This window comes from Camelus bactrianus, chromosome 16 (assembly GCF_048773025.1).
Source record: "Camelus bactrianus isolate YW-2024 breed Bactrian camel chromosome 16, ASM4877302v1, whole genome shotgun sequence".
In the NCBI taxonomy this organism is placed as follows: Eukaryota; Metazoa; Chordata; class Mammalia; order Artiodactyla; family Camelidae; genus Camelus; species Camelus bactrianus.
The window spans coordinates 59,248,660-59,276,047 of record NC_133554.1 but is presented as its reverse complement, the minus strand read 5'-3'; the positions used below and the strand labels follow the sequence as shown (position 1 = coordinate 59,276,047).

General features: G+C 59.0%; 2 protein-coding genes across 3 annotated transcripts; both read left to right on the top strand.

Annotated features, from left to right (window-relative positions):
* Positions 1-6,706: 6,706 nt before the first annotated feature.
* Positions 6,707-9,984, top strand: ARHGDIA (Rho GDP dissociation inhibitor alpha). Of its 2 annotated transcripts, none has more exons than XM_074343996.1 (6): positions 6,707-6,862; positions 8,468-8,684; positions 8,791-8,874; positions 9,088-9,164; positions 9,262-9,325; positions 9,439-9,984. In XM_074343996.1, the coding sequence occupies exons 2-6, from the start codon at positions 8,495-8,497 to the stop codon at positions 9,636-9,638; spliced, it is 615 nt and encodes a 204-aa protein (XP_074200097.1). In that variant the 5' UTR covers positions 6,707-6,862; positions 8,468-8,494; the 3' UTR covers positions 9,639-9,984. The 2 variants fall into 2 exon arrangements, with proteins under 2 accessions (XP_074200097.1, XP_010948956.1); XM_010950654.3 differs by lacking the exon at positions 6,707-6,862 and adding an exon at positions 7,131-7,491.
* A 5,479-nt stretch (positions 9,985-15,463) lies between these two features.
* P4HB (prolyl 4-hydroxylase subunit beta) lies at positions 15,464-24,576 on the top strand. Its single transcript, XM_074343982.1, has 11 exons — positions 15,464-15,673; positions 16,776-16,982; positions 18,274-18,407; positions 18,539-18,676; positions 21,660-21,764; positions 21,946-22,071; positions 22,232-22,432; positions 22,564-22,684; positions 22,763-22,944; positions 23,028-23,114; positions 23,677-24,576. The coding sequence occupies exons 1-11, from the start codon at positions 15,523-15,525 to the stop codon at positions 23,752-23,754; spliced, it is 1,530 nt and encodes a 509-aa protein (XP_074200083.1). The 5' UTR covers positions 15,464-15,522; the 3' UTR covers positions 23,755-24,576.
* The last annotated feature ends 2,812 nt before the right edge of the window (positions 24,577-27,388 follow it).

Sequence of the window (27,388 nt, the reverse complement as noted above, 5' to 3'; positions counted from 1 at the left end):
ACGACATCAGTCCTTTAAGTGTCTGCCTAACCTGATCGTAGAGCTGCTGACCCACACCTGTAAGACACATTCGCTAACCAGGGGGCAGGACTGGGTTCTTGAATGTGTGGAGTCAGGGTACCCAGTGAAGGTACTGGTTCCCAAGGTTGCTTAGGCGAGTGAGTCTCTCCCACACTTTTTTAAGGTGGTTTCTGGCATCCGCTGGAAACCGCTTTTGGTGAACTTCACTTCCCGGTGTGTGCCTGCGGCCGGGGTAGCCCCACGCACACCTCCCACCCCACACCCTGTCCCGTGTGTCTCACGTGTGGCTGTGTCAGAGTTGTGTCCTCTATAATAAATGGGTACCTGTAGGTAAAGTGTTTTCCTGAGTTCTCTGAGTTTTAGTGAATTACTGAACCTGAGGGGGCAGTTGTGGGAACCCTTGAATTTGTAGTTTGCTGGCAAAAATCTGGGTAGCTTATGACTGGTGTCTGAAATGCGAGCAGTCTTGGACTGAGGCCTCAACCTGCAGGGTCTGGGCTCACTCCAGATACTCAGCGTTTAATTGAAATGTGGCACATGTGGTTTCAGGCAATTGGTGCGAGGGAAAAAACCTGTCAGTGGTGCATCATCCAAGTGCATGGTGTGGACTCTGTCTGGATCCTGCTGTGGATAAACCAACTGGAACAGCAGTTCTGAGATGGGGAAACTGAACATGGACTGTTAAAGAGCTTATATAAACCAAACAACACCAGAAAATCAAGATAAACCAAACAGTGGGAAACACAAGGGCATGAACAAGCAGTTCACAAAAGAAGTAAGACAAATATGCTCGCTCTTCTAATGTTGCAAGAAAAGGAGTTACAATTATATGATGCCATCATTTTAGACGTTAAATTGGCAAATATATATACATTCTAAAGAGATACACACACATATATTCTAAAACATTAACACAAACCTTTCTTGGAAAAGGCAAAACCAGGGATTTTCATATAGATGACATGATCCTACAGGTAAAAAATCTTAAGGAATCACACAAACTTTAAGAACTAGTAAAAGAGTTTAGCAAGGTTGCAGGATATAAGGTCAACATACAGAAATCAAGCAAAATGAAAATTTCAATTCAAAATGAAATTCAGCATGAAATTCAAAAATGAAATTAAGGAAATTCTATTCATGTCAATACTAAAAAGAATAAAATTCTTAGGAACAAATTTAACAATAGAAGTGCCAGACCTGACCGTAGAGTGAAAATTATGAAATATTGCTGAGAGACATTTAAGATTAAATAGATGTATAGAAATCTCATGCTTTGGGTTGGAAGACTCAGTATCAATAAAATGTTAAGTCTCCCCAGATTGTTCTACAGATTCAATGTAATTCCTATCAATAGATGCTTTTGCAGAAATTGAGAACGGATTTTAACATTTCTATGGAAATTCAAAGGACCTAGAATAGCCAAAACAATTTTGAAAAGAATGGTAAAGCTGGAGAACCCACACTACAGGTTTCAAAACTTACAACAAAGCTACAGTAACCAAGAGACTGTGGTGTTAAGGATAAACATATAGATTAAGGAACAAAGTTGAGTCTATAAATAAACCCTGAAGTTTATGGCGAATAGAATTTCAACAGAGGTGCCAAGACAGTTCAGTGGGGGAAATTACTAGGCTTTTCCACCTGTGCTGGGACAATCAGATATCCCTACACACGCGCGGAAGAACTTTGCCTCAACTCATGCCTTACACAGGGATTAACTCAAAATGGAGCGTAGACCTAAATGGAAGCTGAAATCGTAAAAATAATAGGAGAAAATCTTTACAGCTTTGCCTTAGGTAAATAGTTCTTAGACACAACATCAAAAGCATGAGCCATGAAGAAATTTTTTATAAACTTCACTAAAATAAAAGGTTTTGCTCTAACAGACATCTTTAGGAAAAGTCAAGTCAAGCCACAGAAGATGTTTACAAACCATACATCTGACAAAGGACTGCTATCCAGGACCCATTAGTCGTCTTACAATGGACGACTAACCAAATTTTAAAATGGACAAAAGACTTGAATAGATACCTTACCAAAGAAGACTCTTCAAGAAAATGCAAATCTAACCCAGGAGATACCATGTCGCACCCACTAGGACAGGTTTAATCAAAAAGACAGACAATGCCAAGGGTTGGCAAAGGTGTGCCCCGTTGGAACCCTCTCACCTTGTTGTCAGGGTTGTAAAATGACGTCCACCTTGGAAAACATGGGGATTTCCACTGTGAGGAATCTACTCAAGACAAATGAACATATGTTCACGCGAAGACAGATGCTGCTGTTCACAATGGACAAAAAGGAATCCAAAGGTCCAGCTGATAAATGAATACCAACAAAATGTGGAACATTTGCACAGCGATTGGAACAAAAGCACTGACCGCAGATGGACGGCAAGACGTCAGATGATATCACAGGCCCCCAGAACGAAATGCCCAGGAAAGGCCAGCTTACAGCTGCAGGAAAGCAGGGCAGTGGCTGCCAGGGTCTGAGGGGGAAGGGGTGGCTGCAGCAGTGGGCACTGACTCAGTTGCGTAAGGGAAGCTTGGTCAGAATGATGATTATGCAGCTCTACAAATTTACTGGAAAATAGTTGAACTGTAAATTTTGTTTTGTTGTGGGGGTAATTAGGTTTATTTACTTACTTACTATTCTAATGGAGGTGTTGGGGATTGAACCCAGGACCTCGTGCATGCTAAGCACACGCTCTACCATTGAGCTACAGCCTCCCCCTGAATTGTAAACTCAATGGGTGGATTTTGTAAATTATACCTCAATCAAGCTGTAAAAAAAAAAAAAATTTACCTTGCCGCTCTATGTCATTAAGTATTTTTATTTAAATCATGGGAAAGGATTTAATTCATCACGGATTTTTTAAATGAACATGTTAATATTAATTACAGTGCAAATGCTCCTGGGCCGCGCAGTAATGCACTTTTGAGATCCACTATGGAGATGTTTGATATCCTAGAAGTGCTGTAGTGAACATCCTTGTAAGGAAACCTTTGTGTACAGCCACCGTTCTTTCTTCAGAACACCATTAAGGTTCAAGTTGTACCTTCTCGGCACTACCCCCCGCCCTGCCCCACCCCGCGCTCTCCCATCTCTTAGGGTCTCTGCTAATTAGCTAAAAAGGTTCAAAATAGCATCCTTCCTCCCTCATGATGGTGCAGTCATGTCACATCCCGAGGGGTCTAGTTCCTACAGGTCCTACCTGCACCCACAGAAAGGATGGAGGGCAGGGACATGGTGTCAGCACTGGGGTGTGGTGTCAACAGCTGGTCTCGGCTGTGGTAGACTCTATAGGACCAGTGGCCCTGGTACTCCCACAGGGCACTGCAGGGAGTGGCCCTGGTCCTCCCACGGGACACTGCAGGGAGCGGTGAGGATGATCTTGCTGATGAAGACACACAACTGATGCAACATATAAAGCTTAACTAGATTCTGATTCAAAGAGAAAGTAAAAGAACTCAGTACAAGCAAGGAAAATACTGGTTAGATCTTTAATGATATTTGTTAATTGTATTGGCCGGTATTCCAGGCACCTACTGCTCTGTAAGAAATTACTCCAAAACCCGGTGTAAAACATACTTTATTGTGCTTACAGATTCTGAAGGTAAGGGAGTGAGACGGGATGGTTCATCTGGCACCACAGGGCGGGGCTCCTAGGTCTTCAGCCCGTCTTTGGATTGAGAAGCCACACCCCAGCCTCACCCTCAGCTGGGCCCTGAGCTGCAGCCACAGTGGGATGAGGTTAGGGGGCCCTGTGGGTGGCAAGTGTATTTTCCCACAGAGGGCTGTGGGTCACCGGGACACGGCTGAAGAGCCACACACCCTTTGCTTCTCTTCCCATTGGCAGGTGGAGTGTCTGTTATGATGCCACTTCTTTTGTGTTGGGATCTCTGCTCATCTTGTTTGAAACTTACAGGACTTAAGTAGGCTCTGTTCAGACAGGTTAAGTAGTTCAAAATGGAGTCACAGTGGCCAACATGAGCTTCCATGTTGGTTATTCTGAAATGTAACGTACACTATAGGACTGGGAGTGTCCCAAGTGATAAACTGAGAGTATTGCTTTAGATGAGAAGTTTGACAGGCCGTGTGTGTTACTGGGACAGAAGGAAAAATGGGGAGAGTGAAGCCCCCTCCCCAGGGGAACTGTTACTCCTTAGAAAGAGACCACTGAGCTGAGTGAGTTGAAGGCTGTTTGCCGGAGGGCCTGACTCCACGCTGCTGAAAGCTGTTCCGGGGTCTGGACGCTGCCTGACGCCCTGTCGGGGCAGCCAGCAACTCCCCCGTCACAGGGTGGAACTGTGCTGGGACGCCGCCTCCGTGGACTCCGCCTTGGAGTGGTCAGTCACCCCCTTTCCCTACTTGTAGCGGTGAAACACCAGGCAACTCCTGAACCGAACACTGCCTGTTGTTTCGTGCATCGCCAATTCCATGATTCCCACTGGCCCTTCCTGCTGGGCCCAGAGACAAACTCTGCCCTAGAACCTGGCCTGGCCTGAGTCGGGCTTGCCCAGCAGAGCCGCAGCATAGTTCTGGCCCTTCCAAGTGGGCTCCCTCGAAGTCACAGAAGACGGGCCTCTTGAAACACTTGCTGTTGGAGACTAGCTGCCAAAACAACCGGGGGGCGTGTGGGAGAGCCTCGGCTGACAACCGTCTTGCTGGCCAGTCTTCAGGAGGCTGCGGCGCGGACCCAGCAGACTACAGCCGCATGGGAACCCCGTGCTCAGCCCATGGGGAGGAGAAGCATAAATCCGAGCTCCAGGCCAGTGTGTCTGGAGAGGTCTGTTAAACCACAAGGGGCGGCGGGGATAACAGTACCCTGGCTGTTGTTTACCCTGAGAGGATTCCTTTCTTCCAAAATAAACGCATGTTGAACTATTCACAGTGGACATGACATCTGAGGTTTGTTTCAACGTTGCTGTGTGTTGGGAGATGAAGGCATTGATGAAACAAGAGCGACCACGAGCTGCTACCTGTTGAAGCCAGGAGCTAGGGCCCCTGGGTTCATAATCCCGGTGCCGGGTGGTGGGCCCCGCCAACTGTACTGGGGAGGATCTGTGACCAGCAGAAGGGATGGCACTTGTGACACTAGATTGTGAGAGCCACCGCGGCTGCATCCCGAGCACTTGTTGATTCCCTTGCTCGTTTTCTGCTTTTGAGGCCTCACTTCAGGGGAAGCAAGCTGCCCTACTGGGAGCAGCCCTATGGAGAGGCCAGGAGCCGCAGGTGGCAGGGAATCAAGGCCTCCAGCCAACAGCCCTCGAGGAAGAGAGTCTCCCGCCCACAGGCGAGCACAAGCTTGGAATTCCAGGAGATCTTCAGAGACCCAGGCCCTGGCTCACAGCTTGACCACAACCTCAGGAGAGGCCCGGAACCAGAACCACCCTGCAGAGCTGCTCCCTGACTCCCACACAAATGTTGATCGTTTTAAGCTAAATTCCTGGTAAGTTTTCACACAGCAGTAGACTACTAATATAATGGAGTTTGGAAATTTTTAAAAGCCCTCGGGTTATCAGAAAGCAGACTTTTCCTCCGCCAGTGACTCAGCAGTGCAGCAGGTCGCGTGGCCCTGGTGGTCTGGTTTTCAGGGACAGGGTGCCTCAGAAGCACACACCCAGCACCAGACAAGAACGCTCTGCCTTGGGCCGACTGAACATCCTTCACACAGCGCTGACAGTGTGACTCTTGGTCACAGGAAAATCGCATATATTCCTCAGAAACCAAGACATCTCCCAAAGATACCAAGCTTCAGGACTTCACATTAATTTCTATTGCCTAAAACCTGCAGGCGTGTGTGCTGCTGACGACTGCGGCCTCGACCCGGACTCGCTGAAGGCAGGCCACACAGACGGGTCCTGCCTTCCTGGGGCTGAAGAGCCACCGACGGGGGCAGGGGCCCGTTTCCGAGTTCTCACAAGGGCTGCGGGTGAAGGTCAGGAGGCGCACCACGCCCAGCATCTGGTGTGCAGCACTTGGGGGCCAGGACCCCACAAGGAGAAAGCGGGGTGGTGGGCGGGTGTCGGCAGCGCGGGCTTCGGCCGGGCCGGCCACGGGGGCCACGAGTCACGAGCCCCTCATGGCGCTACGGAGCCCTCCCGGGTGAGCGTGTGCGAAACGTCCGATATCCGCCAACAGTCGGAGCACGCGGGTGGAGAACCTGCGTGGACGGCGGCATCTCAGCCAGGAGCTCCCAGTGCCGAGACTCCCTGAAGCGGCTGGCGCTCCGGGCAGGGCGGCCGAACGCTAACCGTGTGGAAGGGGAAGGCTCGCGGCGCACGGACTCCGCTCCCGGAAGGGCCCCCTGGGCCGTCACCCGCGGACGACGGAACGTTCGGCGGTCACTTCCGGGAGGCCAGGCGGCAGGGCCCGCTCGTCCCCGCGGAGCGACGGCGGCCTGCTTCCGGGGACGCGCCCGCGCCCGACAGACGCGCGTTCCAGCACCTCGCGGAAATGCCACGCCGCGCCCGCGTTCCGCGCGGGCCGCAGCGAAACCATGACACTGCCCGCCCCCTGAGTTCGCGGGCTGACCCGTTGGGTCGCCTGGGACTGAAAAATGCCGGCGGCAAAAGGCGCAGAAGCCGCAGCCGGACGAGTGTCCGCACGCGTCCCGTCCGCCGCGCCGCCCACGCGGGATGCGCCCACGAGGCCAGCCCCGCAAGATGGCGGCAGCGCGCTCCCGGCAGCCCCTCCGCGCGCATGCGCTCTCCGCGGCCCGCCCGGCGCGAGCGGAAGTCGCTTGACCCCGGAAGTGGCGGGCCGGGAGCGCGCGGGCGGGGCGGCTACGTTCGTCATTCCGTGCGGGAGGGAGCACGAGAGCGGAGCGGTCGAGACTCCGGTGAGCGCTGGCGGCGGGGCCGGCGGGGCCGGCGGGGCCGGCGGGCGGGGCCGGCGGGTGGCCGCGGGGGAGGGGGCGGTGGCCGCGCCTTTGTTCTCCCCGCTCGCCCCGCCCTTCGCCCCAGCCGGTGGGATCTGCGCGGAGCGGGGGCGGGGGCGCGGGCGGCAGTGACAGCGGGCGGTGGCCCCGGCTCAGGGCGGGCCCACGTGCGGGGCCGTGGTGCGGGAGGCGTGGGCGCGGGCCCAGGAGGCGGGGGCGCGGGGCCGGGGGTGCGGCGCTGGGGGCCGGGGGCGGGGGGCGGTGCCAGTATCTTTGTGGTTGCCGCTTGTGCCCAGCAGCCCCCTCCCTGCCTTTTCGCGGTGGCCGGGGCCAGGCCGCACGCTCCGTCTCCTGGGCCTTGTGGTCCTTGCGCCCCACCCTGCGCGCCGCGCCCAGATTGCGGGCCGTGCGGAAGTGCGGGCCGCGGCGATCGCACTTGGAGGATCCTGTCGCCTTCGGCCGCGCTTGGGTGGCATTGGGGCGTGAACCTTCTAGAGGAATTCGAGAGGAAGCTGCGGGAGGCTTGGGAAAGCGGGCCGGCCCCACCCCGCTGCCGCGGCCGGGCGGCTCCGGGTTCCCAGTGGCCTTTTGTAAGATCTGGACCTTCCGCATGTCCCGGTTGCCAGACTGGACCTGTGGGGCAAAAGCATTGAGTATCTTTCTAGGCAACCAGTGGCCCTTACCCTCCTCCCGCACTGCTGGGTAGGGTCTTAGCAGGTTTTAGGTACTTTTCAGGGATTTTTGGGGGGTGGCGGTGCGAGGGTCATCCTTAGTGAAGGAAGCCCAGTGGCTGCTCCATGCACTGCTCCTCCTTTTGACAGCACTGCTCCAGGTTCTTCTGGGCCAGGGCCCAGAAGGAGGGTCTTGAGGCTACCACATGGTTGCAGCAATTCTCAAATTCTAGGCGGCAGATCATCACAATTGGAGATAAGCTTGGCAGACACTTAGGGTTCTTCTGCTATTTCAGGACTTAGCTGTGGGATTCAGGCTGGTCCTGTTATCTGACCACCAGGAGAGCCCTGTGTTTGCAGGCTGAGACAGAACCAATCTGTGTTCTGCACAGAGGGTTTGCATTGCAGCTAGGACAGGTCGTAAGGAGCATGGCTGGTCAGGGAAGCCTAGCAGGAGGAGTCCTTTGGAGTGAGGGCCTGGGCAGCTCAGAACAAGCAGCAGGGCTTGGTCCTGACCCTGCCTGGTGGGGCTGGGGTGCTGCAGCTTCCTGGGCAACAGAGGAGCTGTCACTGCTTTTCCCAAGGAGCAGGTTGCAGGTCCCATTTAGCCCTGGGTGTTGGACCTGGAGTGGACTCCCCTGAGGTGAACAGGGCAAGAAGGCAAGCGTGACCTCTTGAGTCGCAGGAGCCTGTGTGGGGATCCCTTGCGAAGTTCTGGCTGTCCTTGCCTTCCTGTTGCAGAAGATGCACCTCCCCTGGGGCCCACGTGGGGGCTTGGCCACCTGCACAGATCCAGCACGGCCTGCCTTGGCGGCGGCAGGACCTGCAGAGGGCGGGAAGGGGAGACGCTGTGGGTCTCTCCTGGCTGTCACAGCCCTTGCCACCCAACCCGCAGGTGTCCCAGACGCAGCTAGAGGTGAGTATGGCCGAGCAGGAGCCCACAGCCGAGCAGCTGGCGCAGATTGCAGCTGAGAATGAGGAGGATGAGCATTCGGTCAACTACAAGCCCCCGGCCCAGAAGAGCATCCAGGAGATCCAGGAACTGGACAAGGACGACGAGAGTCTGCGCAAGTACAAGGAGGCCCTGCTGGGCCGCGTGGCCGTGTCCGCCGGTGAGTGGGCCCAGCCGGGGTGCACTGCACGGGTACCTGTCGCTTTCCCAGGTGTCCGCCACTGTTCCCCCGGCTGGTGGAGCCCTAACCTGCTGTCACTCCGCAGACCCCAACGTCCCCAACGTCGTGGTGACCCGCCTGACTCTGGTGTGTAGCAGTGCCCCGGGCCCCCTGGAGCTGGACCTGACAGGTGAGGGGCACTCCTGAGGTCGCTGACTGCTGCTGCGCGCCCTGCTGCGTCCCCTAAAAATAGTTTTTAGGAGTATGGGCGCCCTCTTGTGTGGAGCACAGGAAGTTCAGTCGTGTGGTCTTGCAAGGCACTGGCTTTGGAGTGACCTGGGGCTGGGGCTGGGGTGGCTTTCCCTGGCCCATCCTCTTAGCGTGGCGTTCTTCTCAAACGCAGGTGATCTGGAGAGTTTCAAGAAGCAATCCTTTGTGCTGAAGGAGGGTGTGGAGTACCGGATAAAAATCTCTTTCCGGGTAAGGAGAGGTGCGGGGGGTCTGGGCTGCCTTGGGAGGGGCGGGGCGCCGGGGCTGGAGAGCCTGGCTGAGCTCCGCTCGGGGTGTCTCCTTGCAGGTGAACCGGGAGATCGTGTCCGGCATGAAGTACATCCAGCACACGTACCGGAAAGGCGTCAAAAGTGAGTGAGGGCGGGCCCAGCCCCGGGAGGGGAGTGGCCGCCCAGGGACTTGGGGATCGGGAGTGGGGAAGGCCCAACCCTGCTTCCTGACTGTCTCCTTCCTGGTACCGCAGTTGACAAGACTGACTACATGGTGGGGAGCTACGGGCCCCGGGCGGAGGAGTACGAGTTCCTGACGCCCATGGAGGAGGCGCCCAAAGGCATGCTGGCTCGCGGCAGCTACAACATCAAGTCCCGCTTCACAGACGACGACAGGACAGACCACCTGTCCTGGGAGTGGAACCTCACCATCAAGAAGGAGTGGAAGGACTGATCCCCAGCCAGGAGGCGGGCGGACGGACGGACAGACGGACGTGTCCCACCCCACCCCCACCCCTCCCGACCCCAGACCAAAGTGCTGACAGGGCCCGGCCCACACCGCCACCATTCCCCGGGGCAGCCTCCTGCCGGCCCGTCCCTTCTCCTTCCTCCCAGCCCACAGGCCCCAGCCTCCTCAGTGGTCTCGTGTCGTTGCTGCTTCCGCCTGTGCTGTTGGGGGGGGGCTCCAACCCAGGCCTCCACCTCCCCTTCTGTGTTCCTTAAGGTTCTCCCACTGTCCTGACCTGCCCCGAGGCCCTGGCTTTTTCGAGGTCTCAGGGTGTTCAGGTCCCTTGGGCCTTTGTGGTTGCCCTGACTCCCGATCTGTCTCCCCACCTTGGGGGTAGGGTGTACCATGGAGGGCTTTGTGCAGGGGTTGTCCTCAGCTTTCACTTCTCCCGGTCAGTCCACCCATCACTGTCAGTAACCGTCTAACCATGATGCCTTAACATGTGGAACGTGTGCCGTGGGGGCGTCACTAACCTCTAACCCTGTGTCTGCATGAGCATGTGGTCTCCCCCAGTCCCCACCCCGTCTGCAGTCCCTGAGGCCCAGGAAGGTGTGGGATGTGCCCCTGCTGCTCCCCACCTGCCAGGGCCTGGCCAACCCCCTTTCCTCAGCCAGGGCTTCGGGGACGGCTCCAGGGGCTTGGGAAAGCCAAATTGCCAAAACTCAAGTGGCCTCCAGTCCCACCTGGGAGGCTGGGTGACCTCACGCCTCTGCCTTCTCTGTCCCAGTGGGCAGTGCCTAGAGCCCCCAGACCCACCAGAGAGCCCTCGGCGGATACAGCCAGCGGCCGAGCCTTACTCGTCCCACCTGGGCCTCCCGGCCTGGAGTCGTGTGCCTGGCCTGTCAGTATTTATTGCCTCCGTATGTGCCGTTCTCTGGGCCCGCCGGCCTGCCGCCTCTGTCCCCAGGCTCGGTGCCACCGTCCCCAGCAGGCCCTCCCCGGACCCAGACAGGACAACTGTGGGACCAAGCTTGTACAGCTGGAGCTGTCCCCTGCCCCTCCCCTCCTGTCCCTTCCCCGGTCAGGCCCGGGCCTGGAACACACAGGAGCCTGTCCCTGCTTCTCCTTTTCTGACCGGGAAATAAAAGTCCCCGTAAGGAGCCAGGATGTGTGCCTCTCATCTCCTGGAGGGAGAAGGGGGAGCTGGGCCCTCTGTCTCTGCTGCCCTGGGGCACAGGGCACAGCAGGATGACCAGGGCGGGTGCAGCAGTCTCTGCCCCTGTGACTGAAGGAGAATGGCTTTAAAGTCCTTCCTCGGTCACACCGGGCGGACCAGGCCGGTGCCGCCCTTTCGGCTGAGCACAGGTCCCGCAGGGGACGTGCAGGGCACAGTCAGGCCCCCAGCCTCCTGGGGCGTCCAGTGCCCGGGGCGGGCTCCTGCGTCCTTGGGCACTGAGTCTCTGGGAGGAAGTACCCCCCAACCCAAGAGAAGGGAATCCTTGCTGGAGGCTTGGGAGCCCCACAAGAGGCAGGACTCAGGCACAAATAGAATGACTGGGTCCCAAAGGATCCCACAGCAAGGACTCCAAGCCGGCAGGAGTGTGGAGGGGAAGTTGGTGCCATGGGCCGCAGGGCCAGCGGAGAGGGTGACGTGGGAGGCCAGCCAACCCCAGCACTCAGTACTGCTGGGCAGGGGCAAGGGTCCAAGGCTGGAATTGACAAGGTCAGGGGCTGGGAGGAGACCGGGACCCTCGCTGCACAGAGGAGCAGTAGAGTGCTGGGGTAGGGGGGCCTGAAGGGCTGCCAGGTTCCGTGCATGCCCCAGAGGCGGTCCTGCTGACCAATGGGTCTCTAGGACCTCAGGGTGGCAGGAACAGTGCTGCCCCCTCTTTGAGCACCACCCCCAAGAGCCCCCAGTAAGATGCCACCTCCCCAGCCCCTAAACAGGAAAGGGCCCATGGGAAACTCCAGCTCCAGTCAGTCTGTTCAGGAAACCCCCTTTAATAGCTTCATGCAGGTTGCGGAATTTCCTCCCTCTGGTCTGAGCCGGTGAGCAGTGTCATGGCTAGGCAGCAAGGGCAGGGCCTGCCGTGGCCACACCTCCCGGGGCCTGTCGGCAGGGTGAGCCCTCCCAGGAGCCTGCCACCAGCTGGGGCAGACCAGGAAGCAACCCCCAGCCCCCACGTCGGGGACGACACACCATGCCGGGAGGATGGCTCCCACAGGGCTCCCGTGGCATTCCTTACCAGGGCCCCTGTGGGGTCCTGGAGACTGCCCTGTGATGGGTGACAGGACAAAATGCCACTTCCTGCAGCAGCCGGCCTAGGCATAAACCCAAGAGCCACAATCCCTGGTCCCGAAATCCACAGGGCAGAGACCCCAACAGGCCTCTCCCAGAACTGGCCTGCCCCCAACAGGGGAGCGGGCAGGGAGACCGCACAGCTCTGGGCTGTGAGGCCCAAGGCCCGTCCCACTAAGCTCAGCCCTAACGTTTGGAGGGATCCCCAAGCCAGGCACAGCTACTCCCTCTCCCAGTCCAGTTCCTGAAACGTCCAGTGAACATCTTCAAACCCAGGGTCAGCCTGTGTTGACAGCATTTTGGTTTATTGGGCCGGGGCCTTCTGAGGATCTGTCGGGCCAAAAGATCTACTATTTTTGTGCTTGGGTTTTCCAAGCCTTTGTGAGATGTGTGAACTCGGGCCCTGAGTGCCAGCTTGTCCAGGCACGCTGCCAACAGCCAGGACTTTGCCCTGGCTCTTCCCCTGGTGAAGGATGACACAAGGTGGCACCTGCCGGACCTGCGTGACGTGTCTCTCAGGTCCCAAGTCTGAGCTGATTCTCCTGGTCCCTTCTGAACCCCTCTGTACAGCTCAGTGCTTGGGGCCTGGCCTCCCTGCCAGGTGAGCCCCTGCCTGAGCCCCTCCCTCTCCACTCCCTCCCTCCATCCGAGGGTCCCAGTCATCCCCCAGCTTCTGCCTCCCCAACCACCCCCAGATGGCTTCTTCCACTGAGGAGGGTGGCAGTGACACCAGGTCAGGGCCTTTAATGTGATTAACCAGCAGTTACTGTAGTTTACGAGAATCTCCGTGTCCAGCACCACTCGGCTCTGCAGTCAGGGCCCACTTCAGTCCCTCCGGGCCACGCTCCCCACGGTGCCTGCTCCCAGTTCTCACCAGCGCCCCAGCTCACCCACGTGCAGGCAGTATGGCCCATGGCACAGCTCTCCGTCTCCGCTGCTGCTCTGCAGTGGGCACGCACAGCCAGGGGTGTCCGCCAGCCCCCTCATTAACTCCCTCCAGACCTCAAGCTCGATCCACAGGTTGAAAGGGAGTTGTTTTATTCTGAGAACTCTATTTTTGTGAGTAGTATTTATCAAAATGTTTGATCACTCAGTTGTTCAACCAGTACTTAATGGGCACCTTCTCTGAGCATGAGAGGCCCCTGGAGGACGTCCTGAGGCCACCGTGCTGGGTCCAGAGAGACGCTGCAGCTACAGGGGCGGGAGGGCCCTGACCTGCAAGGGCATATACCACTGGCCTCTCCCTAGAGCTGCCCTCCAAAGGCACGTGAGCAGCCTGAGGAAAAAGGAGACTCTCAGGGGTCCTCTCAGGGCTGAGGCCTGTAGAGATGTTCAGTGAACCAGCCTGTGTTCTGGGGGCACCATGCAATCCTGCACCTCACCCAGCTACTGACCAACCCCACAGAGACTGGGAACCCCACTTTGCTGTTCCTGCAGGGGTCTGTGTGCAAAGCGACTCAGGACAGGTGTAAGTGCCTTGAGAAAAAGGCACATCAGTGAAGCCGAGGTGTCAAAACACGGTGCCCAGCCCAGGGCAGAGCCTGCTTAGGCCCTGGTTCTCACTGAAATGCAACTTGTCTCTGCCCACCTGGGCTGCAGAACAGCGGCCCTGTTGTAACCTGCATCAAGGCGTGTTCCAATTTTGGCTTCAGCCGTGGAGGGCTAGGCTCGACCATAGCCAGCAACTCAGATCGCTGCTGCTCTGCTTCTGGCATTTGCTTCCCCGGCCCAGGATTCTCATCTTTGTAATTATTCTACCCTGTGCTCTGGGTCTAAGCTGCTTCCAAACCATCAAGCTAGTCAACGTGATGGTGTCAGAGCTTTCCACTCTGTCCCCGAAGTCCCCAAATTCAGGCGTCTGAACTCTGACTTCCTGAGTACCTCTGAAATCCAGATAATTCGAGTGTCCCTTGTCTCAGCCCCCACATGGTGGTCTGTAAAGCAGGGTCATGGCAATCACAGAAACATCAGAGGGCAGCAGATATGGAAGCAATCCCCACTCGTCCCAGAGAGCAGAGGGTGCCTGCTGTGGTGACAAAGCACTGTTGTCCAGCGGACCAGCACCTAGGCCAGGACCCCACTGAGCTGGTTGGAGGCCGCAGCCACAGACACGTCCACACCCTCAATGAAAAGGTCCAGCTCCTGTAATGTCACCCTTCTGAGGCAGACAGGCATCCCAGCGAAGCAAGCACTTCTGCCTGGCCCTTGCTCTACTGGAGGCAGAGAACCTGTTCTCGACCTACAGGAGTTCACGTTCTAGGTGAGGGAGTACCACCTGGAAGATGAGAAAACATGCCCTGAGGAGCAACGGACAAATTTATCGTTTCTGAAATCAGGATGTTATCACTGGCAACGTGTACATCTAATGTGGGAGTGTTTCCCTTTTTCCTGCGAAGGTACTCAGCCGATGATGAGTGTTAAAATCAGTGGTGGTGGCGTTCCGCAACCGAGGAACTGAACACCACCGGAGAAGAAAGGCGTGTGGACAAGGTCGGAGCGGGGCGGGTCAGGCTTTGAGCCCGGGGGGAAGAGGAGATGCTTTGTCGGGAGCCACGCCGCCCGGCATAAACAACATTCAGACGTTAAAAAAAAATAAACTGAAAAAAGTAAAACGTTCAGACTTTCACAAAACCCGACGTATCCAAAGTACTCCGAGACGTCAATATAAAAAAGTCATCAAGGCAGCATCCTACACCCCCCTCCCGTGCTGTCCCGAGGCCCGGCGTGTGTAAACTCACTGCCCGTGTACTCGGGCGCCTGGGCGCGTCCCCGAGGCCGGAAGGAGGGAAGGCGCCCGGGGGCACGGTGCCGGCCCTGGGGCCTGTCCTCAGGCGGGAAGCCCAACCCCGGCGGCCCTCCTCCCGAGCTTTCTCGGCCCTATCGCGTCCCGCCTCGGCCCTCCCCGCCGCCCCCGGGAATGCCGAGGTCGCCGGCCGAGGACACCGGCCAACGCCCTCGCGGGAGCTCAGCAGCCCCAGCAGGCGCCGCACGGGCCTCACGCGCACCGGAAACCCGTCAGTCCCACTTCCGTCCCGCCGAGCCGGGGGGCGGTGCCAGTAGGGGATACGCGGTCCAGTCAGAATGCAACACGAGGGGTTTCCGAGGCGCAGGCGCAGCTCCGCCCCCGAGGGTGAGCGCTCCGCCCCACTGCCACGTTCGACGAAGGATCGCGCTGGGTGCGCGCATGTCGCGGCCAATCAGGAGCCGCAGAGTCCGGGCCCCCGAAGGTAGTAGCCATTCCAGACCTGCGGAAGGTGTAGGAGAAAGTCGCCAGTCACAAGTCTAGGGAGAGAAAGTTCTCCGCCAGGAGCCAATGAGAGACCGGGGAAGAGTGCGCGCGCGAGCTCCTCGGCCAATCCCGGGCGAGAGTGAGGGAGGTGCCCGTTGCGATTCCGAATCCGGGGCCGGGCTCAGTGTGGGCGCCCAATGCGGGCACGGCGGAGGCGGGTCCCAGAACCCGCTGGCCAATCAGGGACGGGCGAGGGCAGGCACGCGCGCGGCGGCCGGGTTTATAAGGGTGGGGCGGGCGGCGCGCGCTCTCGAAGCCTGCTGTCCCAGCGGCGCCAACCGAAGCGCCGCGCCCGTGCCGACATGCTGCGCCGCGCTCTGCTCTGCCTGGTCTTGGCCGCGCTGCCCCGCGCGGGCGCCGGCGCCCCCGACGAGGAGGACCACGTCCTGGTGCTCAACAAGAGCAACTTCGACGAGGCGCTGGCGGCCCACAAGTACCTGCTGGTGGAGTTCTGTGAGTGCCTCCCGCTCGCCCGTGCGCCCGGGCCGGGCCTCGCCGCTGCCGCGGGGTGGGGACGGAGCAGGGACAGAGGGGGCCGGGGGACAGGGGCTGGAGGGGCAGGGGTGGGGTGGCCGGGCGCAGGGGCCTGGGCACCCCTCCCCACTCTTCCTCCCCTGGCCCCGCCAGGCTTGAGGTCTTCGGGGCTGTCAGCCTTCTGGCCACCCCTGGACGCACTGACTCCTAGCCCCTAGGGAGACTCATCCTCGAGTAGAGAGCGCCCACAGACCTGCTGTCAGCGTTCCTGCGCTGCCCGCGTCTTGCAGGGCATCCCTCCTGCTTAGCTGGACCCTGAGGGTGACCGAGGGCCGACAGCCAGGACGTGTCTTTGTGCTTGACGTCCATATGGCAGAATCCCTCTGTTAGCCTAAGAAAAACAGGGTCGACTGTGTGAGCTGCCAGAGATAAAGGTCTAATTGCTCACCAGGACCGGTCCCCCAAAAGCACTGCTCCTGCCCACACCACCTTCAACCTGTGACAGCTACCTTCTGTTTGATAGTTTTGTCCACCAGAATCCAAAACCTTTGTTTGTATTTATAAGCATTTAAGCCCCGATTGTCTGGGGTGGAAATCTTAGGCCCAGCACAGCTGCTAACCTCAGAGTTAGAGTCTCCTTCCCAGAGTCTAAAATACTCATTTTAGACATGAGTCTCAAGGCCAGTGTGGCAGATGTGTGACAGGGACTCCTGGCAGTTCTCACCACGTATCCAGCTGCCACAGCTTTAGCTTCTTAATTTCTCTGGTTCCTGAAGGGCGGTTCCAGGGGTACGAGTGCCCTAATCGCCTGCAGGTAATAGGAAGTTACTTACTAATCATTAGAGACTTTGCCTTCTTGTGCTGATGGCAACATTGCAGGAAGGGGCCTTGGGGGTTGACCTCTCTGGCCTCTCTGTCTGACGTTGCCCAAGAGCACCAAGCTATCAGTTCAGTCTGTGCGTTCAGAGGGGTTATCGCGGTGCAAAGATAAAGTTTTTATGGAGGGAAGTATCGAAGGAGGAGGTGAGGGGAGCCGTGGGCTGGTCACTGCTGCTGCCTAGTGTCTTGCCTTCTCCTGCAGATGCCCCGTGGTGTGGCCACTGCAAGGCTCTGGCTCCAGAGTATGCCAAAGCAGCTGGGAAACTGAAGGCAGAAGGTTCTGAGATCAGACTGGCGAAGGTCGATGCCACGGAAGAGTCTGAGTTGGCCCAGCAGTATGGCGTCCGAGGCTACCCGACCATCAAGTTCTTCAAGAATGGAGACACGGCTTCCCCTAAAGAATACACAGGTGTGAGCGCTGCACTGCCTCTAATTGCCCGTGTGGGCGGGTGGGGGGTTCGCCTGCAGGCCTTCTTAGTTCACAGAGGTGGGGGGGCTTATTTCCAGAGGCGTGGAGGAGAGCCTGTCCTTGGACTGGGCCCTGGGTCTAGTCCAGTCTGCAAAGGCACTGGGAGGAAAGTGCTCCCTTCCTGTGCCCCTCGAGTGCAGAGGGACATGGGGGTGGGTGCAGAGAGCTGGCCGGGGCTCAACTGAAGATGGACGGGGAGGACGGGGAGGCTGAGCCTCTGCTGACTCTCAGGCGTTCTGGCCACCGAGCGGAGAGCAGTGGGTGCCAGGCCGGGTCAGGTTCAAGTCCAGCTCTGTCTGCAGCACAAGCCCTTGGCCTCTGCTCTGCTTGGGGCCTCTAAGGCAGCTTTCCTGGAGGTTGGGCCCCCTGGGTAGCTTGGTCGGTACCAGTGACAAAAGGAGAATCTTTGTCTAGAAAACCGGTTCCGTGGCTTCTCCGTCCCAGTTCCCCGAGCAGCCCGTCCTGCTAATTCTGCCGTCAGCTGCTCTGGTCTCCTCCCGAGGCTAATGCTGCTTCCGCTTTTACTTGTGTCCACTCGGGCGTGGAAGGGCCTTGTGCACAGTTCCCGCCATCCTGTCAGTGACACTGAGGTCCTGTAGGTGAGGTAGCACTTCCTGACTCCACCTGTAACTAAGGCAGCTTTTGCTTAATTTCTTTTTAAGTGTGAGATTGGACAGCTCTTTCCAGGTTGGACCAGGTGGTCCAACCCCGTGAGGGGAGAAGGGTAAGGAGCCTCAGTCTCAGGAGGAGCAGGCTTCTCCCTTTACGTCGCACCTGCTTGGGTGGTGTACACGGGCCTTATCTCCTCCTCCTAGTCAGGAGGCGCGAGGGGCGAGGACCCCTGAGCAACCGGGCACACAAGGCAGGCGGAGCCCGGCCTACCCCATCCCTAATGAAGATGAAGCCTAGTGTGGGCCCCCAGGGGGGAGTGAGTGTGCTTAATGAATTCAGGTGTCAAGGGAGACTCACAAGGTGCAGAGAGATGAGAGAAGAGAAATGATCTGTAATCTACCCAGAGGCGGGCCCTGCCTTCTCCTTTAAACATGAGCGCCGTCTCCCGCATACACATGAGAGCCCTTTCAGCCCTGGACTTTGGACAGCCATGTGGACAGGATGCCTGTTCCATGGCAGGAGGATTTTTGCTCTGGTTTTGGCCGGGAGCTCGGGTGAGGACGGGCGGGGAGGGTGGGCGCACCCCCGGTTTCAGGTGGGCCTGCGTGTGTTGGTGCAGCTGGCAGAGAGGCCGATGACATCGTGAGCTGGCTGAAGAAGCGCACAGGCCCCGCTGCCACCACCCTGCCCGACGGGGCTGCTGCCGAGGCCTTGGTGGCGTCCAGTGAGGTGGCCGTCATTGGCTTCTTCAAGGTAGAGGCTCTGGGGCTCCATCCCGGTCTTCCTCCCTCACGCGGGGGCCCAGGCCCCGCCGTCTGCCCTGTGCTGACCGGGTGGGTCCTTGGTGTTGCGCAGTGGCCACCTCTGGTTCCCCTTCTCTCCAGGACTTAGAGTCGGACTCCGCTAAGCAGTTCCTGCTGGCAGCAGAGGCCGTCGACGACATCCCCTTTGGGGTCACGTCCAGCGGTGACGTGTTCTCCAAGTACCAGCTGGACAAGGACAGAGTGGTCCTCTTTAAGAAGGTGAGTGGCCCTCGGGGTGGCCGAGGTGCCGCGTTGCAGGGGTGCAGTGGCCTTCGGGGACCTTGCCCGGGCGGTGCTGGCTGCTGGACCGCCAGCCGGCCTGTTACCAGGGCCCGTTTTGCAGTGTCAGGTTGTAGGAGCCTCTCAGTGGCCTTCAGCCCCTCAGCCGTGGGCCCCTTGTTCAGCTCTTGCAGTGACTGGTGCTGTTTTACGGAAATGGAGCTGCTTTGGAGTGTTAGCTTTTTCGGGGAAAAAAGCCGTGGTGAGACACGTGGAACCAAGTCTGTCACTTCAACAGCTTTTGAGGTTGGGACTCAGCGGCACTAGTCACGTTGGCGGTGCCGTCACTCCAGTCTTGCTCCACAGGATCGGCTCCTGGGGCGTGTCCCGCCTTGTTGGCAGAGCCTCGCCGCATGGGCTACCCCAGCCCACACCTCTTCTTCCTTGTTGTGAAGGGGCCACACGGCTTTTAGCCACCCTACACTCTTTCTGGGACACAGTGGGGGCTGGAGTGTGCACCGCAGTACCAACGGGGCGCCTGGGGTCTCTCAGTAACTCAGCCACCAGGTGGGGCCTGAGGCCGGCCAAGCACCCATGCTCTTGGGACACAGCTGTCCCTGGATTGGGTGGTGGCATTAATGCGGTTCAGTTAGCAGGTGTGGGTGGAGGTGAGGGTGCTGGGGGAGGAGGAGGTGCAGCTGGGCCTGGACTCCTGTCCTGTTTTGTCTCCTTGGGATGAAAGTAGCTGTAAAGTTATAGCAAAGTCATAACTTGTGTGGCCAGAAAGGACTGCGCTGAGTCTCCAGCAGCTGATGGGGAAGGCTGGGATGAGGGGTTGGGAGGTCCCCCAGCTGCTCTGGGTTCTGGGGGGCTTGCTTCCTGCTATTTCTGCAGCCTCTTCCTTGGGAGGACTCGAAGCGTCACGCACGTTCTCCCTACTCAGTAGAAGTCTTCGCGTCGCCCGTGAGGGTGCAGGATTGCTAAGTTAGCCACTCATGTCCCCGGAGGTGCACAGGAAGCGCCAACTAACACCTGCAGAGGAGAGGCCCGTGGCGTGGGCTGGAGGGAGCTGAGTGGAAGGTCCTGGTGCCCTGCAGTTTGGGGCGAGGGCGCAGGAGACTGAGGCCCACCGAGCTGGCAAACCCCCTTTGATCAGCTTAGTCCGCTCCGGTCTTTCCCGGGATCGATGCCTGTGGTGACCACGTGTCCTTGAAGGTCAGAACGATTGTTCCCTGTTCTGTGAAAACTGGTCATGGAGCGCATGTGTTCGGGTGACTGCCGCGTCTTTCTCGGCCTCGCTGCTTTGTGTCCACGGGCCTGGGGCCTGTGAGTAGGCTGTGCCCTCTTCCACTCGGCGGCTCTGGTGGCAGTGCTGGAACAGGGAGTTTGCCTCAGGCGGCTGCGAGCAGGAGCCCAGCCGAGCCGGTGGGCACTGTGCTGGGCGGTCAGTAGGAGCTGCAGCTGCACCGACGGCACTGTGGGCGAGAGGAAGACGGAGCCCTGCCACTGCTATCCCCACATTCCGGCCTTCACTGCTGGCCCAGGTCCTCCAACAAGCTGGGTCTTCAGGGGACGAGCGTGGCCGCCTGACCGAGTGGGACGCGGCTCCAGCCAGCTGCCCTGCGTCTTGCGGCCGGGTGGCGAGGCTAGGACACCAGCTGAACCGGGGCTGTGAGTCCCGGCTTGGGTCGTGGGTCGCTGGCGTTGCACCACCGATGTGAGAGCTGACCGTCCCGTGTCTTTGTTCTGTGTCTAGTTTATTTTTTCATCTCTGAAGCTGGGGGGTTAGAGAGTGCGTGCGGGGACTTTTGGGGATGTTACTGAGCCTGGCAGGGTGGCCTCTGCCCAGGGCCCGGGCCTCTGTGCTGTCCCGTGATAAAGGAAGGCCGGCTGTTCGCTCTTTACCAAGGTCGGCAGTGAGTGGGGCGTGACGTGGCAGCAGTACCAGGAGGGTTGCGTCCCACGCGGCGCCGCGGTTCTGGGGAGGGGCGGTGGCCTGTGTGTCTCTGACTGCGGCCCAGTGTGGTGCCTGCTGGGCTTTGGCTCCCTGGGGCCCCCAGTGCCCGGCCCTCTGTCTCGTCCTGCTCAGCAGCACGTGTCGTGGTTGAGCCATGTGCCAGGCTCCATGTGATGCGTGGTGGGGTGGGACGTGGCCACCTGCTTTTCTGGAAGTTACTTTGGGGAAATGCAGTGGGAAGTGACCAGGAAGAGAAGAGGAGGACTCTGAAACTCTCCCAGGTTCCTGGGGACCCCAGAGAGCCTCTGTCCTTGTAGACCATACCAGTCCGTTTGTTGTGTTAGAATTTAGAACTGAGAAATTATTTATAAACTTGCTCATTCTAAAATAACAAGGAAAAAATACTAAATTTTTATGAAAATTAATTTTTCCCAGACAACAACGTTTCAGTGGTAGAGTGAAGTTTGGGTTTCTGGCGGTCTCTAGCGTCTGCCTCAACAGAGACAGCTGAGTTCCCCTGTTTGCCTTCAGTCTGACGCAATGTCACACACCGTCCTGCACTCTCGGGGGGGGGGGGCGGGGAGCGTGACAGGGCACCTGCCTTCTGAGCAGGGTTGTGAAAACCGCTCTGACCTTGGAGCTGCCCTGGAAGGGCCTTGGGCCCATGGGGGCAAGGCCCACACCTAGGGAGCCCCGGTTTTAGGGACTGGAGACGAGGGTGTACCCTGGCACCCAGGCCGTGGGGCTCTTGTGGCTTGTTGGGAACCAGCTGGGGTGGGGTCCCCGTCTGGGGCGGGGGGCAGGGGCTGCTCGTGCTCCTGGGGAGCCTCGGGGCTCTCCTGGCGGCTTTCCCATTACCTGGTGCCCAGACGATGAGTCCTTGCAGCCATCACCAGGCTTTGCTTTGGACAGAGGCGCGTTGGTCCCACCCCACGCTGCTCTGAAATCCCAGGCAGGAAGATGGGGCCTGGTAGTGCCCCAGGGGCCTCTCGGACAGCCTCAGCACCCAGGCCTCTCTGTCCGCAGTTCGACGAAGGCCGGAATGACTTTGAGGGGGAGGTCACCAAGGAGAAGCTGTTGGACTTCATCAAGCACAACCAGCTGCCGCTGGTCATCGAGTTCACCGAGCAGGTGTGGCTCTGCTGCTGGTCCTGTGCCCGATGGCGGGGGGGGGGTGCGAGAGGGGCATGACCTTCAGCCCTGGGGCCCCATGTGCAGAACCCCCGCTGTGGTCCAGGCAGGGGGTCACGAGAGAAAGCCTATGTCAGTAGCTTAGTTGGTGGCTCAGACCAAGTGACCTGTGTGACAACAGACAGCCCCGAAGATCTTTGGAGGCGAGATCAAGACTCACATCCTGCTGTTCCTGCCGAAGAGTGTGTCTGACCACGAGGCCACACTGAGAAACTTCCGAAAAGCCGCCGAGGGCTTCAAGGGCAAGGTGCGGGCGGCTCGGCCCCGGGCTTCCTCTGCCTCGGGGTAGCCTGTCCTTGGGGTCCCGGCTGCTGGGAGGGGCCGGAGGACGGTCGGCTTGGTGGGGGCAGTGGGCGCAGAGGGAACCCTCGGCTTCGGGGCCGCTCAACCTGCCTTTTCTCCCCAAGATCCTGTTCATCTTCATCGACAGTGACCACTCTGACAACCAGCGCATCCTAGAGTTCTTTGGCCTGAAGAAGGAGGAGAGCCCAGCCGTGCGCCTCATCACGCTGGAGGAGGAGATGACCAAGTACAAGCCCGAGTCGGACGAGCTGACCGCGGAAAAGATCGCCGAGTTCTGCCAGCGCTTCCTGGAGGGCAAGGTCAAGGTGCGGCCCCGGGGCCCTGACAGCGCCCTTGCTTCCGCCAGCCCTGGGGGTGCACGGGGCAGCGGGTGTTGGCAGGGCAGCCTGGGTGGAGGCTGCACATCCCTGACCCTGCTGCTCTGCCTGCCCCCCAGCCCCACCTGATGAGCCAAGAGCTGCCTGACGACTGGGACAAGCAGCCAGTCAAAGTGCTGGTCGGGAAGAACTTCGAGGAGGTCGCCTTTGACGAGAAAAAGAACGTCTTCGTGGAGTTCTGTAAGTGAGGCCTCTGCTGCAGGGCTCGGCCGGGCGGGCAGGCGCCTGCCCAGCGAGACTCAGACCGCTTTCCCTCAGACGCCCCGTGGTGCGGGCACTGCAAGCAGCTGGCCCCCATCTGGGATAAGCTGGGGGAGACGTACAAGGACCATGAGAGCATCGTCATCGCCAAGATGGACTCCACGGCCAACGAGGTGGAGGCGGTGAAAGTGCACAGCTTCCCCACGCTCAAGTTCTTCCCTGCTGGCGCCGACCGGACGGTGCGCCGCCGTGGCCGTCGGGGGTTGGAGGGGGCGGGCAGGGCTGGGGCCGTTTCCCACTTCTCATCGCTCTGCCCCAACAGGTCATCGACTACAATGGGGAACGGACATTGGACGGTTTTAAGAAGTTCCTGGAGAGCGGCGGCCAGGACGGGGCCGGGGATGACGACGTAAGTGTGGCCGCCGGGCAGCTGCACCAGGGCTTCGGGAGCGTCTGAGTGCCGGGCTTCCCAGGCTCATCCCACATGTTCGCCGTGTCGTGTGTGGTCAGCTGCGGGGATGTCAGAAGTGCACCCAGGCCAAGAGGGTGTGGCGGGGTGGGGGCAGAGGGGATGGTCCTTCCAGGTCGCAGGGCCCACTCAGAAGTGCCAGGGATCGTGACAGGGCAGAGCTGCCTGGGGGGCTTCTCTGGCTGCCAGGTTTGGTGGGGAGCCCTCAGGCCGGTTGTGCTGCTGTGGCCACTGGACAGTCACTGGCCCCTTGACTCCAGGGCTGGAGGGGTGGATATTATACACCAGCAGCTCTCCTGCTCAGGCCGGCCGGTGCTCGCTCACTGGATGGTGATTAGGGTTGGGACCCGGGGCTCCCTGCAGCAGGGCTCTGCTTCCATGCTGTCCTATGGGCAGAACCCGCACCCGGGCAGCTGGTCCCTGGTGTGTGCGGCCAGGCGGGGGCCTCGGCAGGGCCGGCTCAGCCTGGACTTTCGCTTCCTGCCCTCTTCTCGCCTCCCAGGATCTAGAAGACCTAGAAGAAGCAGAAGAGCCTGACCTGGAGGAAGACGACGACAAAGCTGTGAAAGATGAACTGTAAGGCAGAGAAGCAGAGCTGGGCGCACCCGAACAGGTCACCTCCCGGGGCTGCGCACCCAGTAGCACAGCCTCCAGGCGCCGCAGACCCACCCGGGAGAGGGCGCATCGGTCGGAAATGCAGGGAACTTTTCTGAAGCCACACTTCACCCCAACACATGTGTAACTCTAAACCCGTCTTCCTTCGCTTTTCAATTTTTGGAAAGGGATTTATCTCCAGGCCAGCCCGGCCCGTCTTGGTGGGCCTTTTTTTTTTTTTTTTTTTTTTTTTTTTTTAACTGTGATGTACTTTTTTGTACACAGTTTTGTCCCGAGTGTTCGCTGAAATGTTTTGAAATCTCATGCTGGCAATGTCTTATTGCTGTTAGGGTTATACTGTCACTTAAAAAATATTGTATCTGTGGGATTTTTAGACATTTTTGGACATCAGGCTGTCTTTTCCACCTTGGCCGGGCCTCCCTGGAGACTCCTGTCCCCTGTGTGGGGGTCCCCTGTGGGGATTGGGCTGGGCGGGCCCCTCACATCCTGCAGTGTTGCCTGGGGAGAGCGAGGCTCCTGATTCTTGTGGTTAAGCGGAGACTTCAGGTCTGTCACGGGGGCCCCCCTAGGACAGGCCTGGCGGCCCCCTCTTTCCCCGAGCCCAAGTTCTCACCGCTCTGTGACGTCTGGGGTGGCCCAAGGGCTGCCCAGGCAGGACAGGGCCCTCCGTCTCCAGGCTGGGAGATGGCGAGGATGCTTGAGCAGAGTCACACGTTGACCATTCCTCAGGCACTTCTGCCACGATGGAATTGGACACATTGGCCAAATAAAGTTGAAATTTTCTGCCTGTTGTTGCCTCTGCCTTAGGATCTCCCAGTGTGGGGAGTTGGGCTGGAGTTCCGACTTTCTAGAGAGGAGGGTAGGCTTGGTGGGGGCCGCTTTCGTTGAGACCTCCTTCCTAGAACATGGAAGGGTGCGTGAGTCACCGCCTGGGTTGAAGTGCACCTGTGTGTCACCAAGCAGAGGAGCTCAGGGCTGCCCCTGGCCAGGTGCCTTTGGGCCAGCTTGCCTGTGATGGGTACCACCAGCACTGCCCGCCTCGGGTGTCCAGCGGTCATGGCTTCGATCTGCCTCGTGCCACATCAGGACACGGGATGGCCAGGGTGGGCAGCTCTGTCGTGCAAGAGTGGTCCCTTCCCACTGCTGCCTGGAACCACCACAGGGTCAGGAGAGACCAGGGGCGCTTGGGCTTCGGGAACACTGTGCTCATTGCTAGACCACCGTGTTGAAAACAGTCGTGTTAAAGTAGCAGCTCTGGTTGTTTAAACATGACTTGACTTCTGAGACCTGCGCTCACTCACAGTCTGCAGGGGGAGGAGTACAGTTAGGCTCAGCTGTCAGTCTGGCTGCAGCGTTGGGCTGATGGCACCTGAGCTGGGATTGGTGACGCCTTTTGGCCCCCAGGGAGCTGAGCATGAGGGGCCCATGGGGGGCTGGCCGGGCTCAGGTGGGCATCCGCCTCTAGTCGTGACAGCAGCGCCCAGGGCTTCCCCTCCGTCTGCACACGTCTGCAGCGGCTGGTGGGCTGGGAGGGGTGTTGATGGCATCCTCGAAGGAGGGGAGAGAGGTGGAGACACAGTCCACCAGGAGGTCGAGGACAAAGCAAACATGTCCGAGTTTCCGAGGATCTTGGCCTGTCCCTCAGCGTGTTTCATCTATCCCTGTGATGCGTCACCTGCGGCAGAAAGCGTACACGTTACCCCATCCCTGGGCCCTCCAGCTCTGATGCTGCTGGGAGCTTGGAAGTGGCAGGGCCACATCCGGCAGACTTGACTGTGGCACTTACGTGAACGTGGTCTCAGCCCGTGGGAAGGTGCGTGTGTCATTTCCCCCGTGCACAGCCACGTCTTCAGCAAGAGGGCCGTGTGTCCTCCCTTGACCGCCCCAGGGCCATCCAGACCCTCAGACCCCAGGGCTGCTCCTGCCTCTCACCTGGGCCTGCGGTGTCCAGCTGGTGTCCAGCTGGTGTCCAGCGAGACCCTGGTATTGGCACCCTGGGCAGCACCAACCAAGCCTTGGCTTGTCCACCCCTCAGCGTCTGGACACTGCGCCCCAGCTCAGACTGCAGTGGCCGGGCTCCCTTCCCTGGTCCTCAGGTGGCCAGTGCTGGGGCTGGTTTCTGTCTCGTCTGCTCCAGGGTCTGTGTGTCCTGTGCTTTGGTCCTGCTGACACAAGACGTGTATCGGAGAAAAAGTGAGCTTGGGCACTCAGAGTTTCTGTGGGAGGAGGTCACTGGGGAGACGTTAGCTCTGCCCTCCAAAACATGAGTGGATTCCCCAGGCGGACACACATGGCCTCTGGAGGAGGGCACCCAGGGTGGACTGAGAGCTGGGCTGTCAGGAGCTGCAGCTGCCAGGGGTGGGCTACGCCCAGCGGCGGAGGCAGAGACGCGGCAGGCCAGCTGTGCGGGGCCTGGCCCTCTGCGTAGAAACCTTGGGACTTGGCAGCCACGCGCAGCAGCGCCGTCATGTGCTCTGGGGAGGGGGGCTGAGTCACCGATACCTTTCCCCTTCTGCCCGGGCAGCTGATTAGCACATTCCCGAGCCTGGTTTGCTGGGCGGTGGCGGTTAAGAGTCCCAAACCCGGCGGATTAGCAAAGTAACTTTGCAGGCTCGGGGCAGGCATGGAAGGCTTAGCGGCCGGCCGGCCCCACCTTCACTTCCTCTCTCCAGGTGGTAGGAAGCTGTTGCCCTGGAGCCTCAAAAGCAGCTGCTGGCCCAGTGCATCAGACCCTCCAAGGGCGGCCAGGCCCGCCCGACACCCCTCCGGCCGGCGCGGCTTGCTTTCCGCTGGATGAGGAGCTTTGCTAGTTGCGTCCCTTGCACTCCTCAAAGTAAGCTTTTTGAGTTAAATGTTCCATGTGGCTTCTGTTCTCCAAAAGGCAAAACCTTAACGTCGTGCAAACCAGGTCACTTGACAAGTTCCCGCAGGCAGAAGGACAGGGACGAGGCTGTGTGAATACAGGTCTGGTGTGGTTCCGTGAATAGCAGGCCTCGCCAGCTGTGGGAGGTTAGACTGTTCGTGGCCGGCTTGGGCCACGAGGTTTCCAAGTGAGTTCCCGCAGGCCATGGCTGTGGCTTGAGGACCGGCTCCCGTGTCCTCACCAGGTGCCGTCCAGGTGTCTGCCCCTCCTCTGATCCAAATATCTGAACAGAAACCCCATAGCCCAAATCCCGAGCTGTCTCAGCTTGTCTGTGGCAGGATGGACCAGAGGGTGTCTCTTGGGGTCTCCGGAAGGCCCACCCTGACGGCGTGCCCCGCCCTGAGGCCTGTCACTTGTGGGAAGAGCCAGGCCTTGGTGGCAGCTTCACCCAGGGCTCTTCCACTTGATCATCTGAGCTGGGCGGGCAGACAAGTTTCCATCAGAAAAAGCAGTCTTCATATCAAAGGAAAGTTCTGTCTCTGTGTACAGTGTGGACTGTGTCTCTGGGCTTCGTGCAGACAAGCCCCAAGAAACTGTACCCGGTTCCTCCTAAGTGACCCAAGTAACCAGGAGTTAGCACCGCCCAGCACCATGCTCTGAGCCCGACATGCAGGAGCACTGGGAATGCCCTCCCTTGGGGCCCAGCCGGGGCCTGGCCTGGATGGAGGTTCCCATG

Excerpts from the sequence above, each read along its gene's own strand:
- P4HB (XM_074343982.1), top strand. The coding sequence starts at position 15,523 with ATGCTGCGCCGCGCTCTGCTCTGCCTGGTCTTGGCCGCGCTGCCCCGC. Across the intron at positions 16,983-18,273 it reads TTCCCCTAAAGAATACACAG|CTGGCAGAGAGGCCGATGAC; the intron begins GTGTGAGCGCTG and ends GTGTTGGTGCAG. Across the intron at positions 23,115-23,676 it reads ACGGGGCCGGGGATGACGAC|GATCTAGAAGACCTAGAAGA; the intron begins GTAAGTGTGGCC and ends CTCGCCTCCCAG.
- ARHGDIA (XM_074343996.1), top strand. The coding sequence starts at position 8,495 with ATGGCCGAGCAGGAGCCCACAGCCGAGCAGCTGGCGCAGATTGCAGCT. Across the intron at positions 8,685-8,790 it reads CCGCGTGGCCGTGTCCGCCG|ACCCCAACGTCCCCAACGTC; the intron begins GTGAGTGGGCCC and ends GTCACTCCGCAG. Across the intron at positions 8,875-9,087 it reads CCTGGAGCTGGACCTGACAG|GTGATCTGGAGAGTTTCAAG; the intron begins GTGAGGGGCACT and ends TCTCAAACGCAG.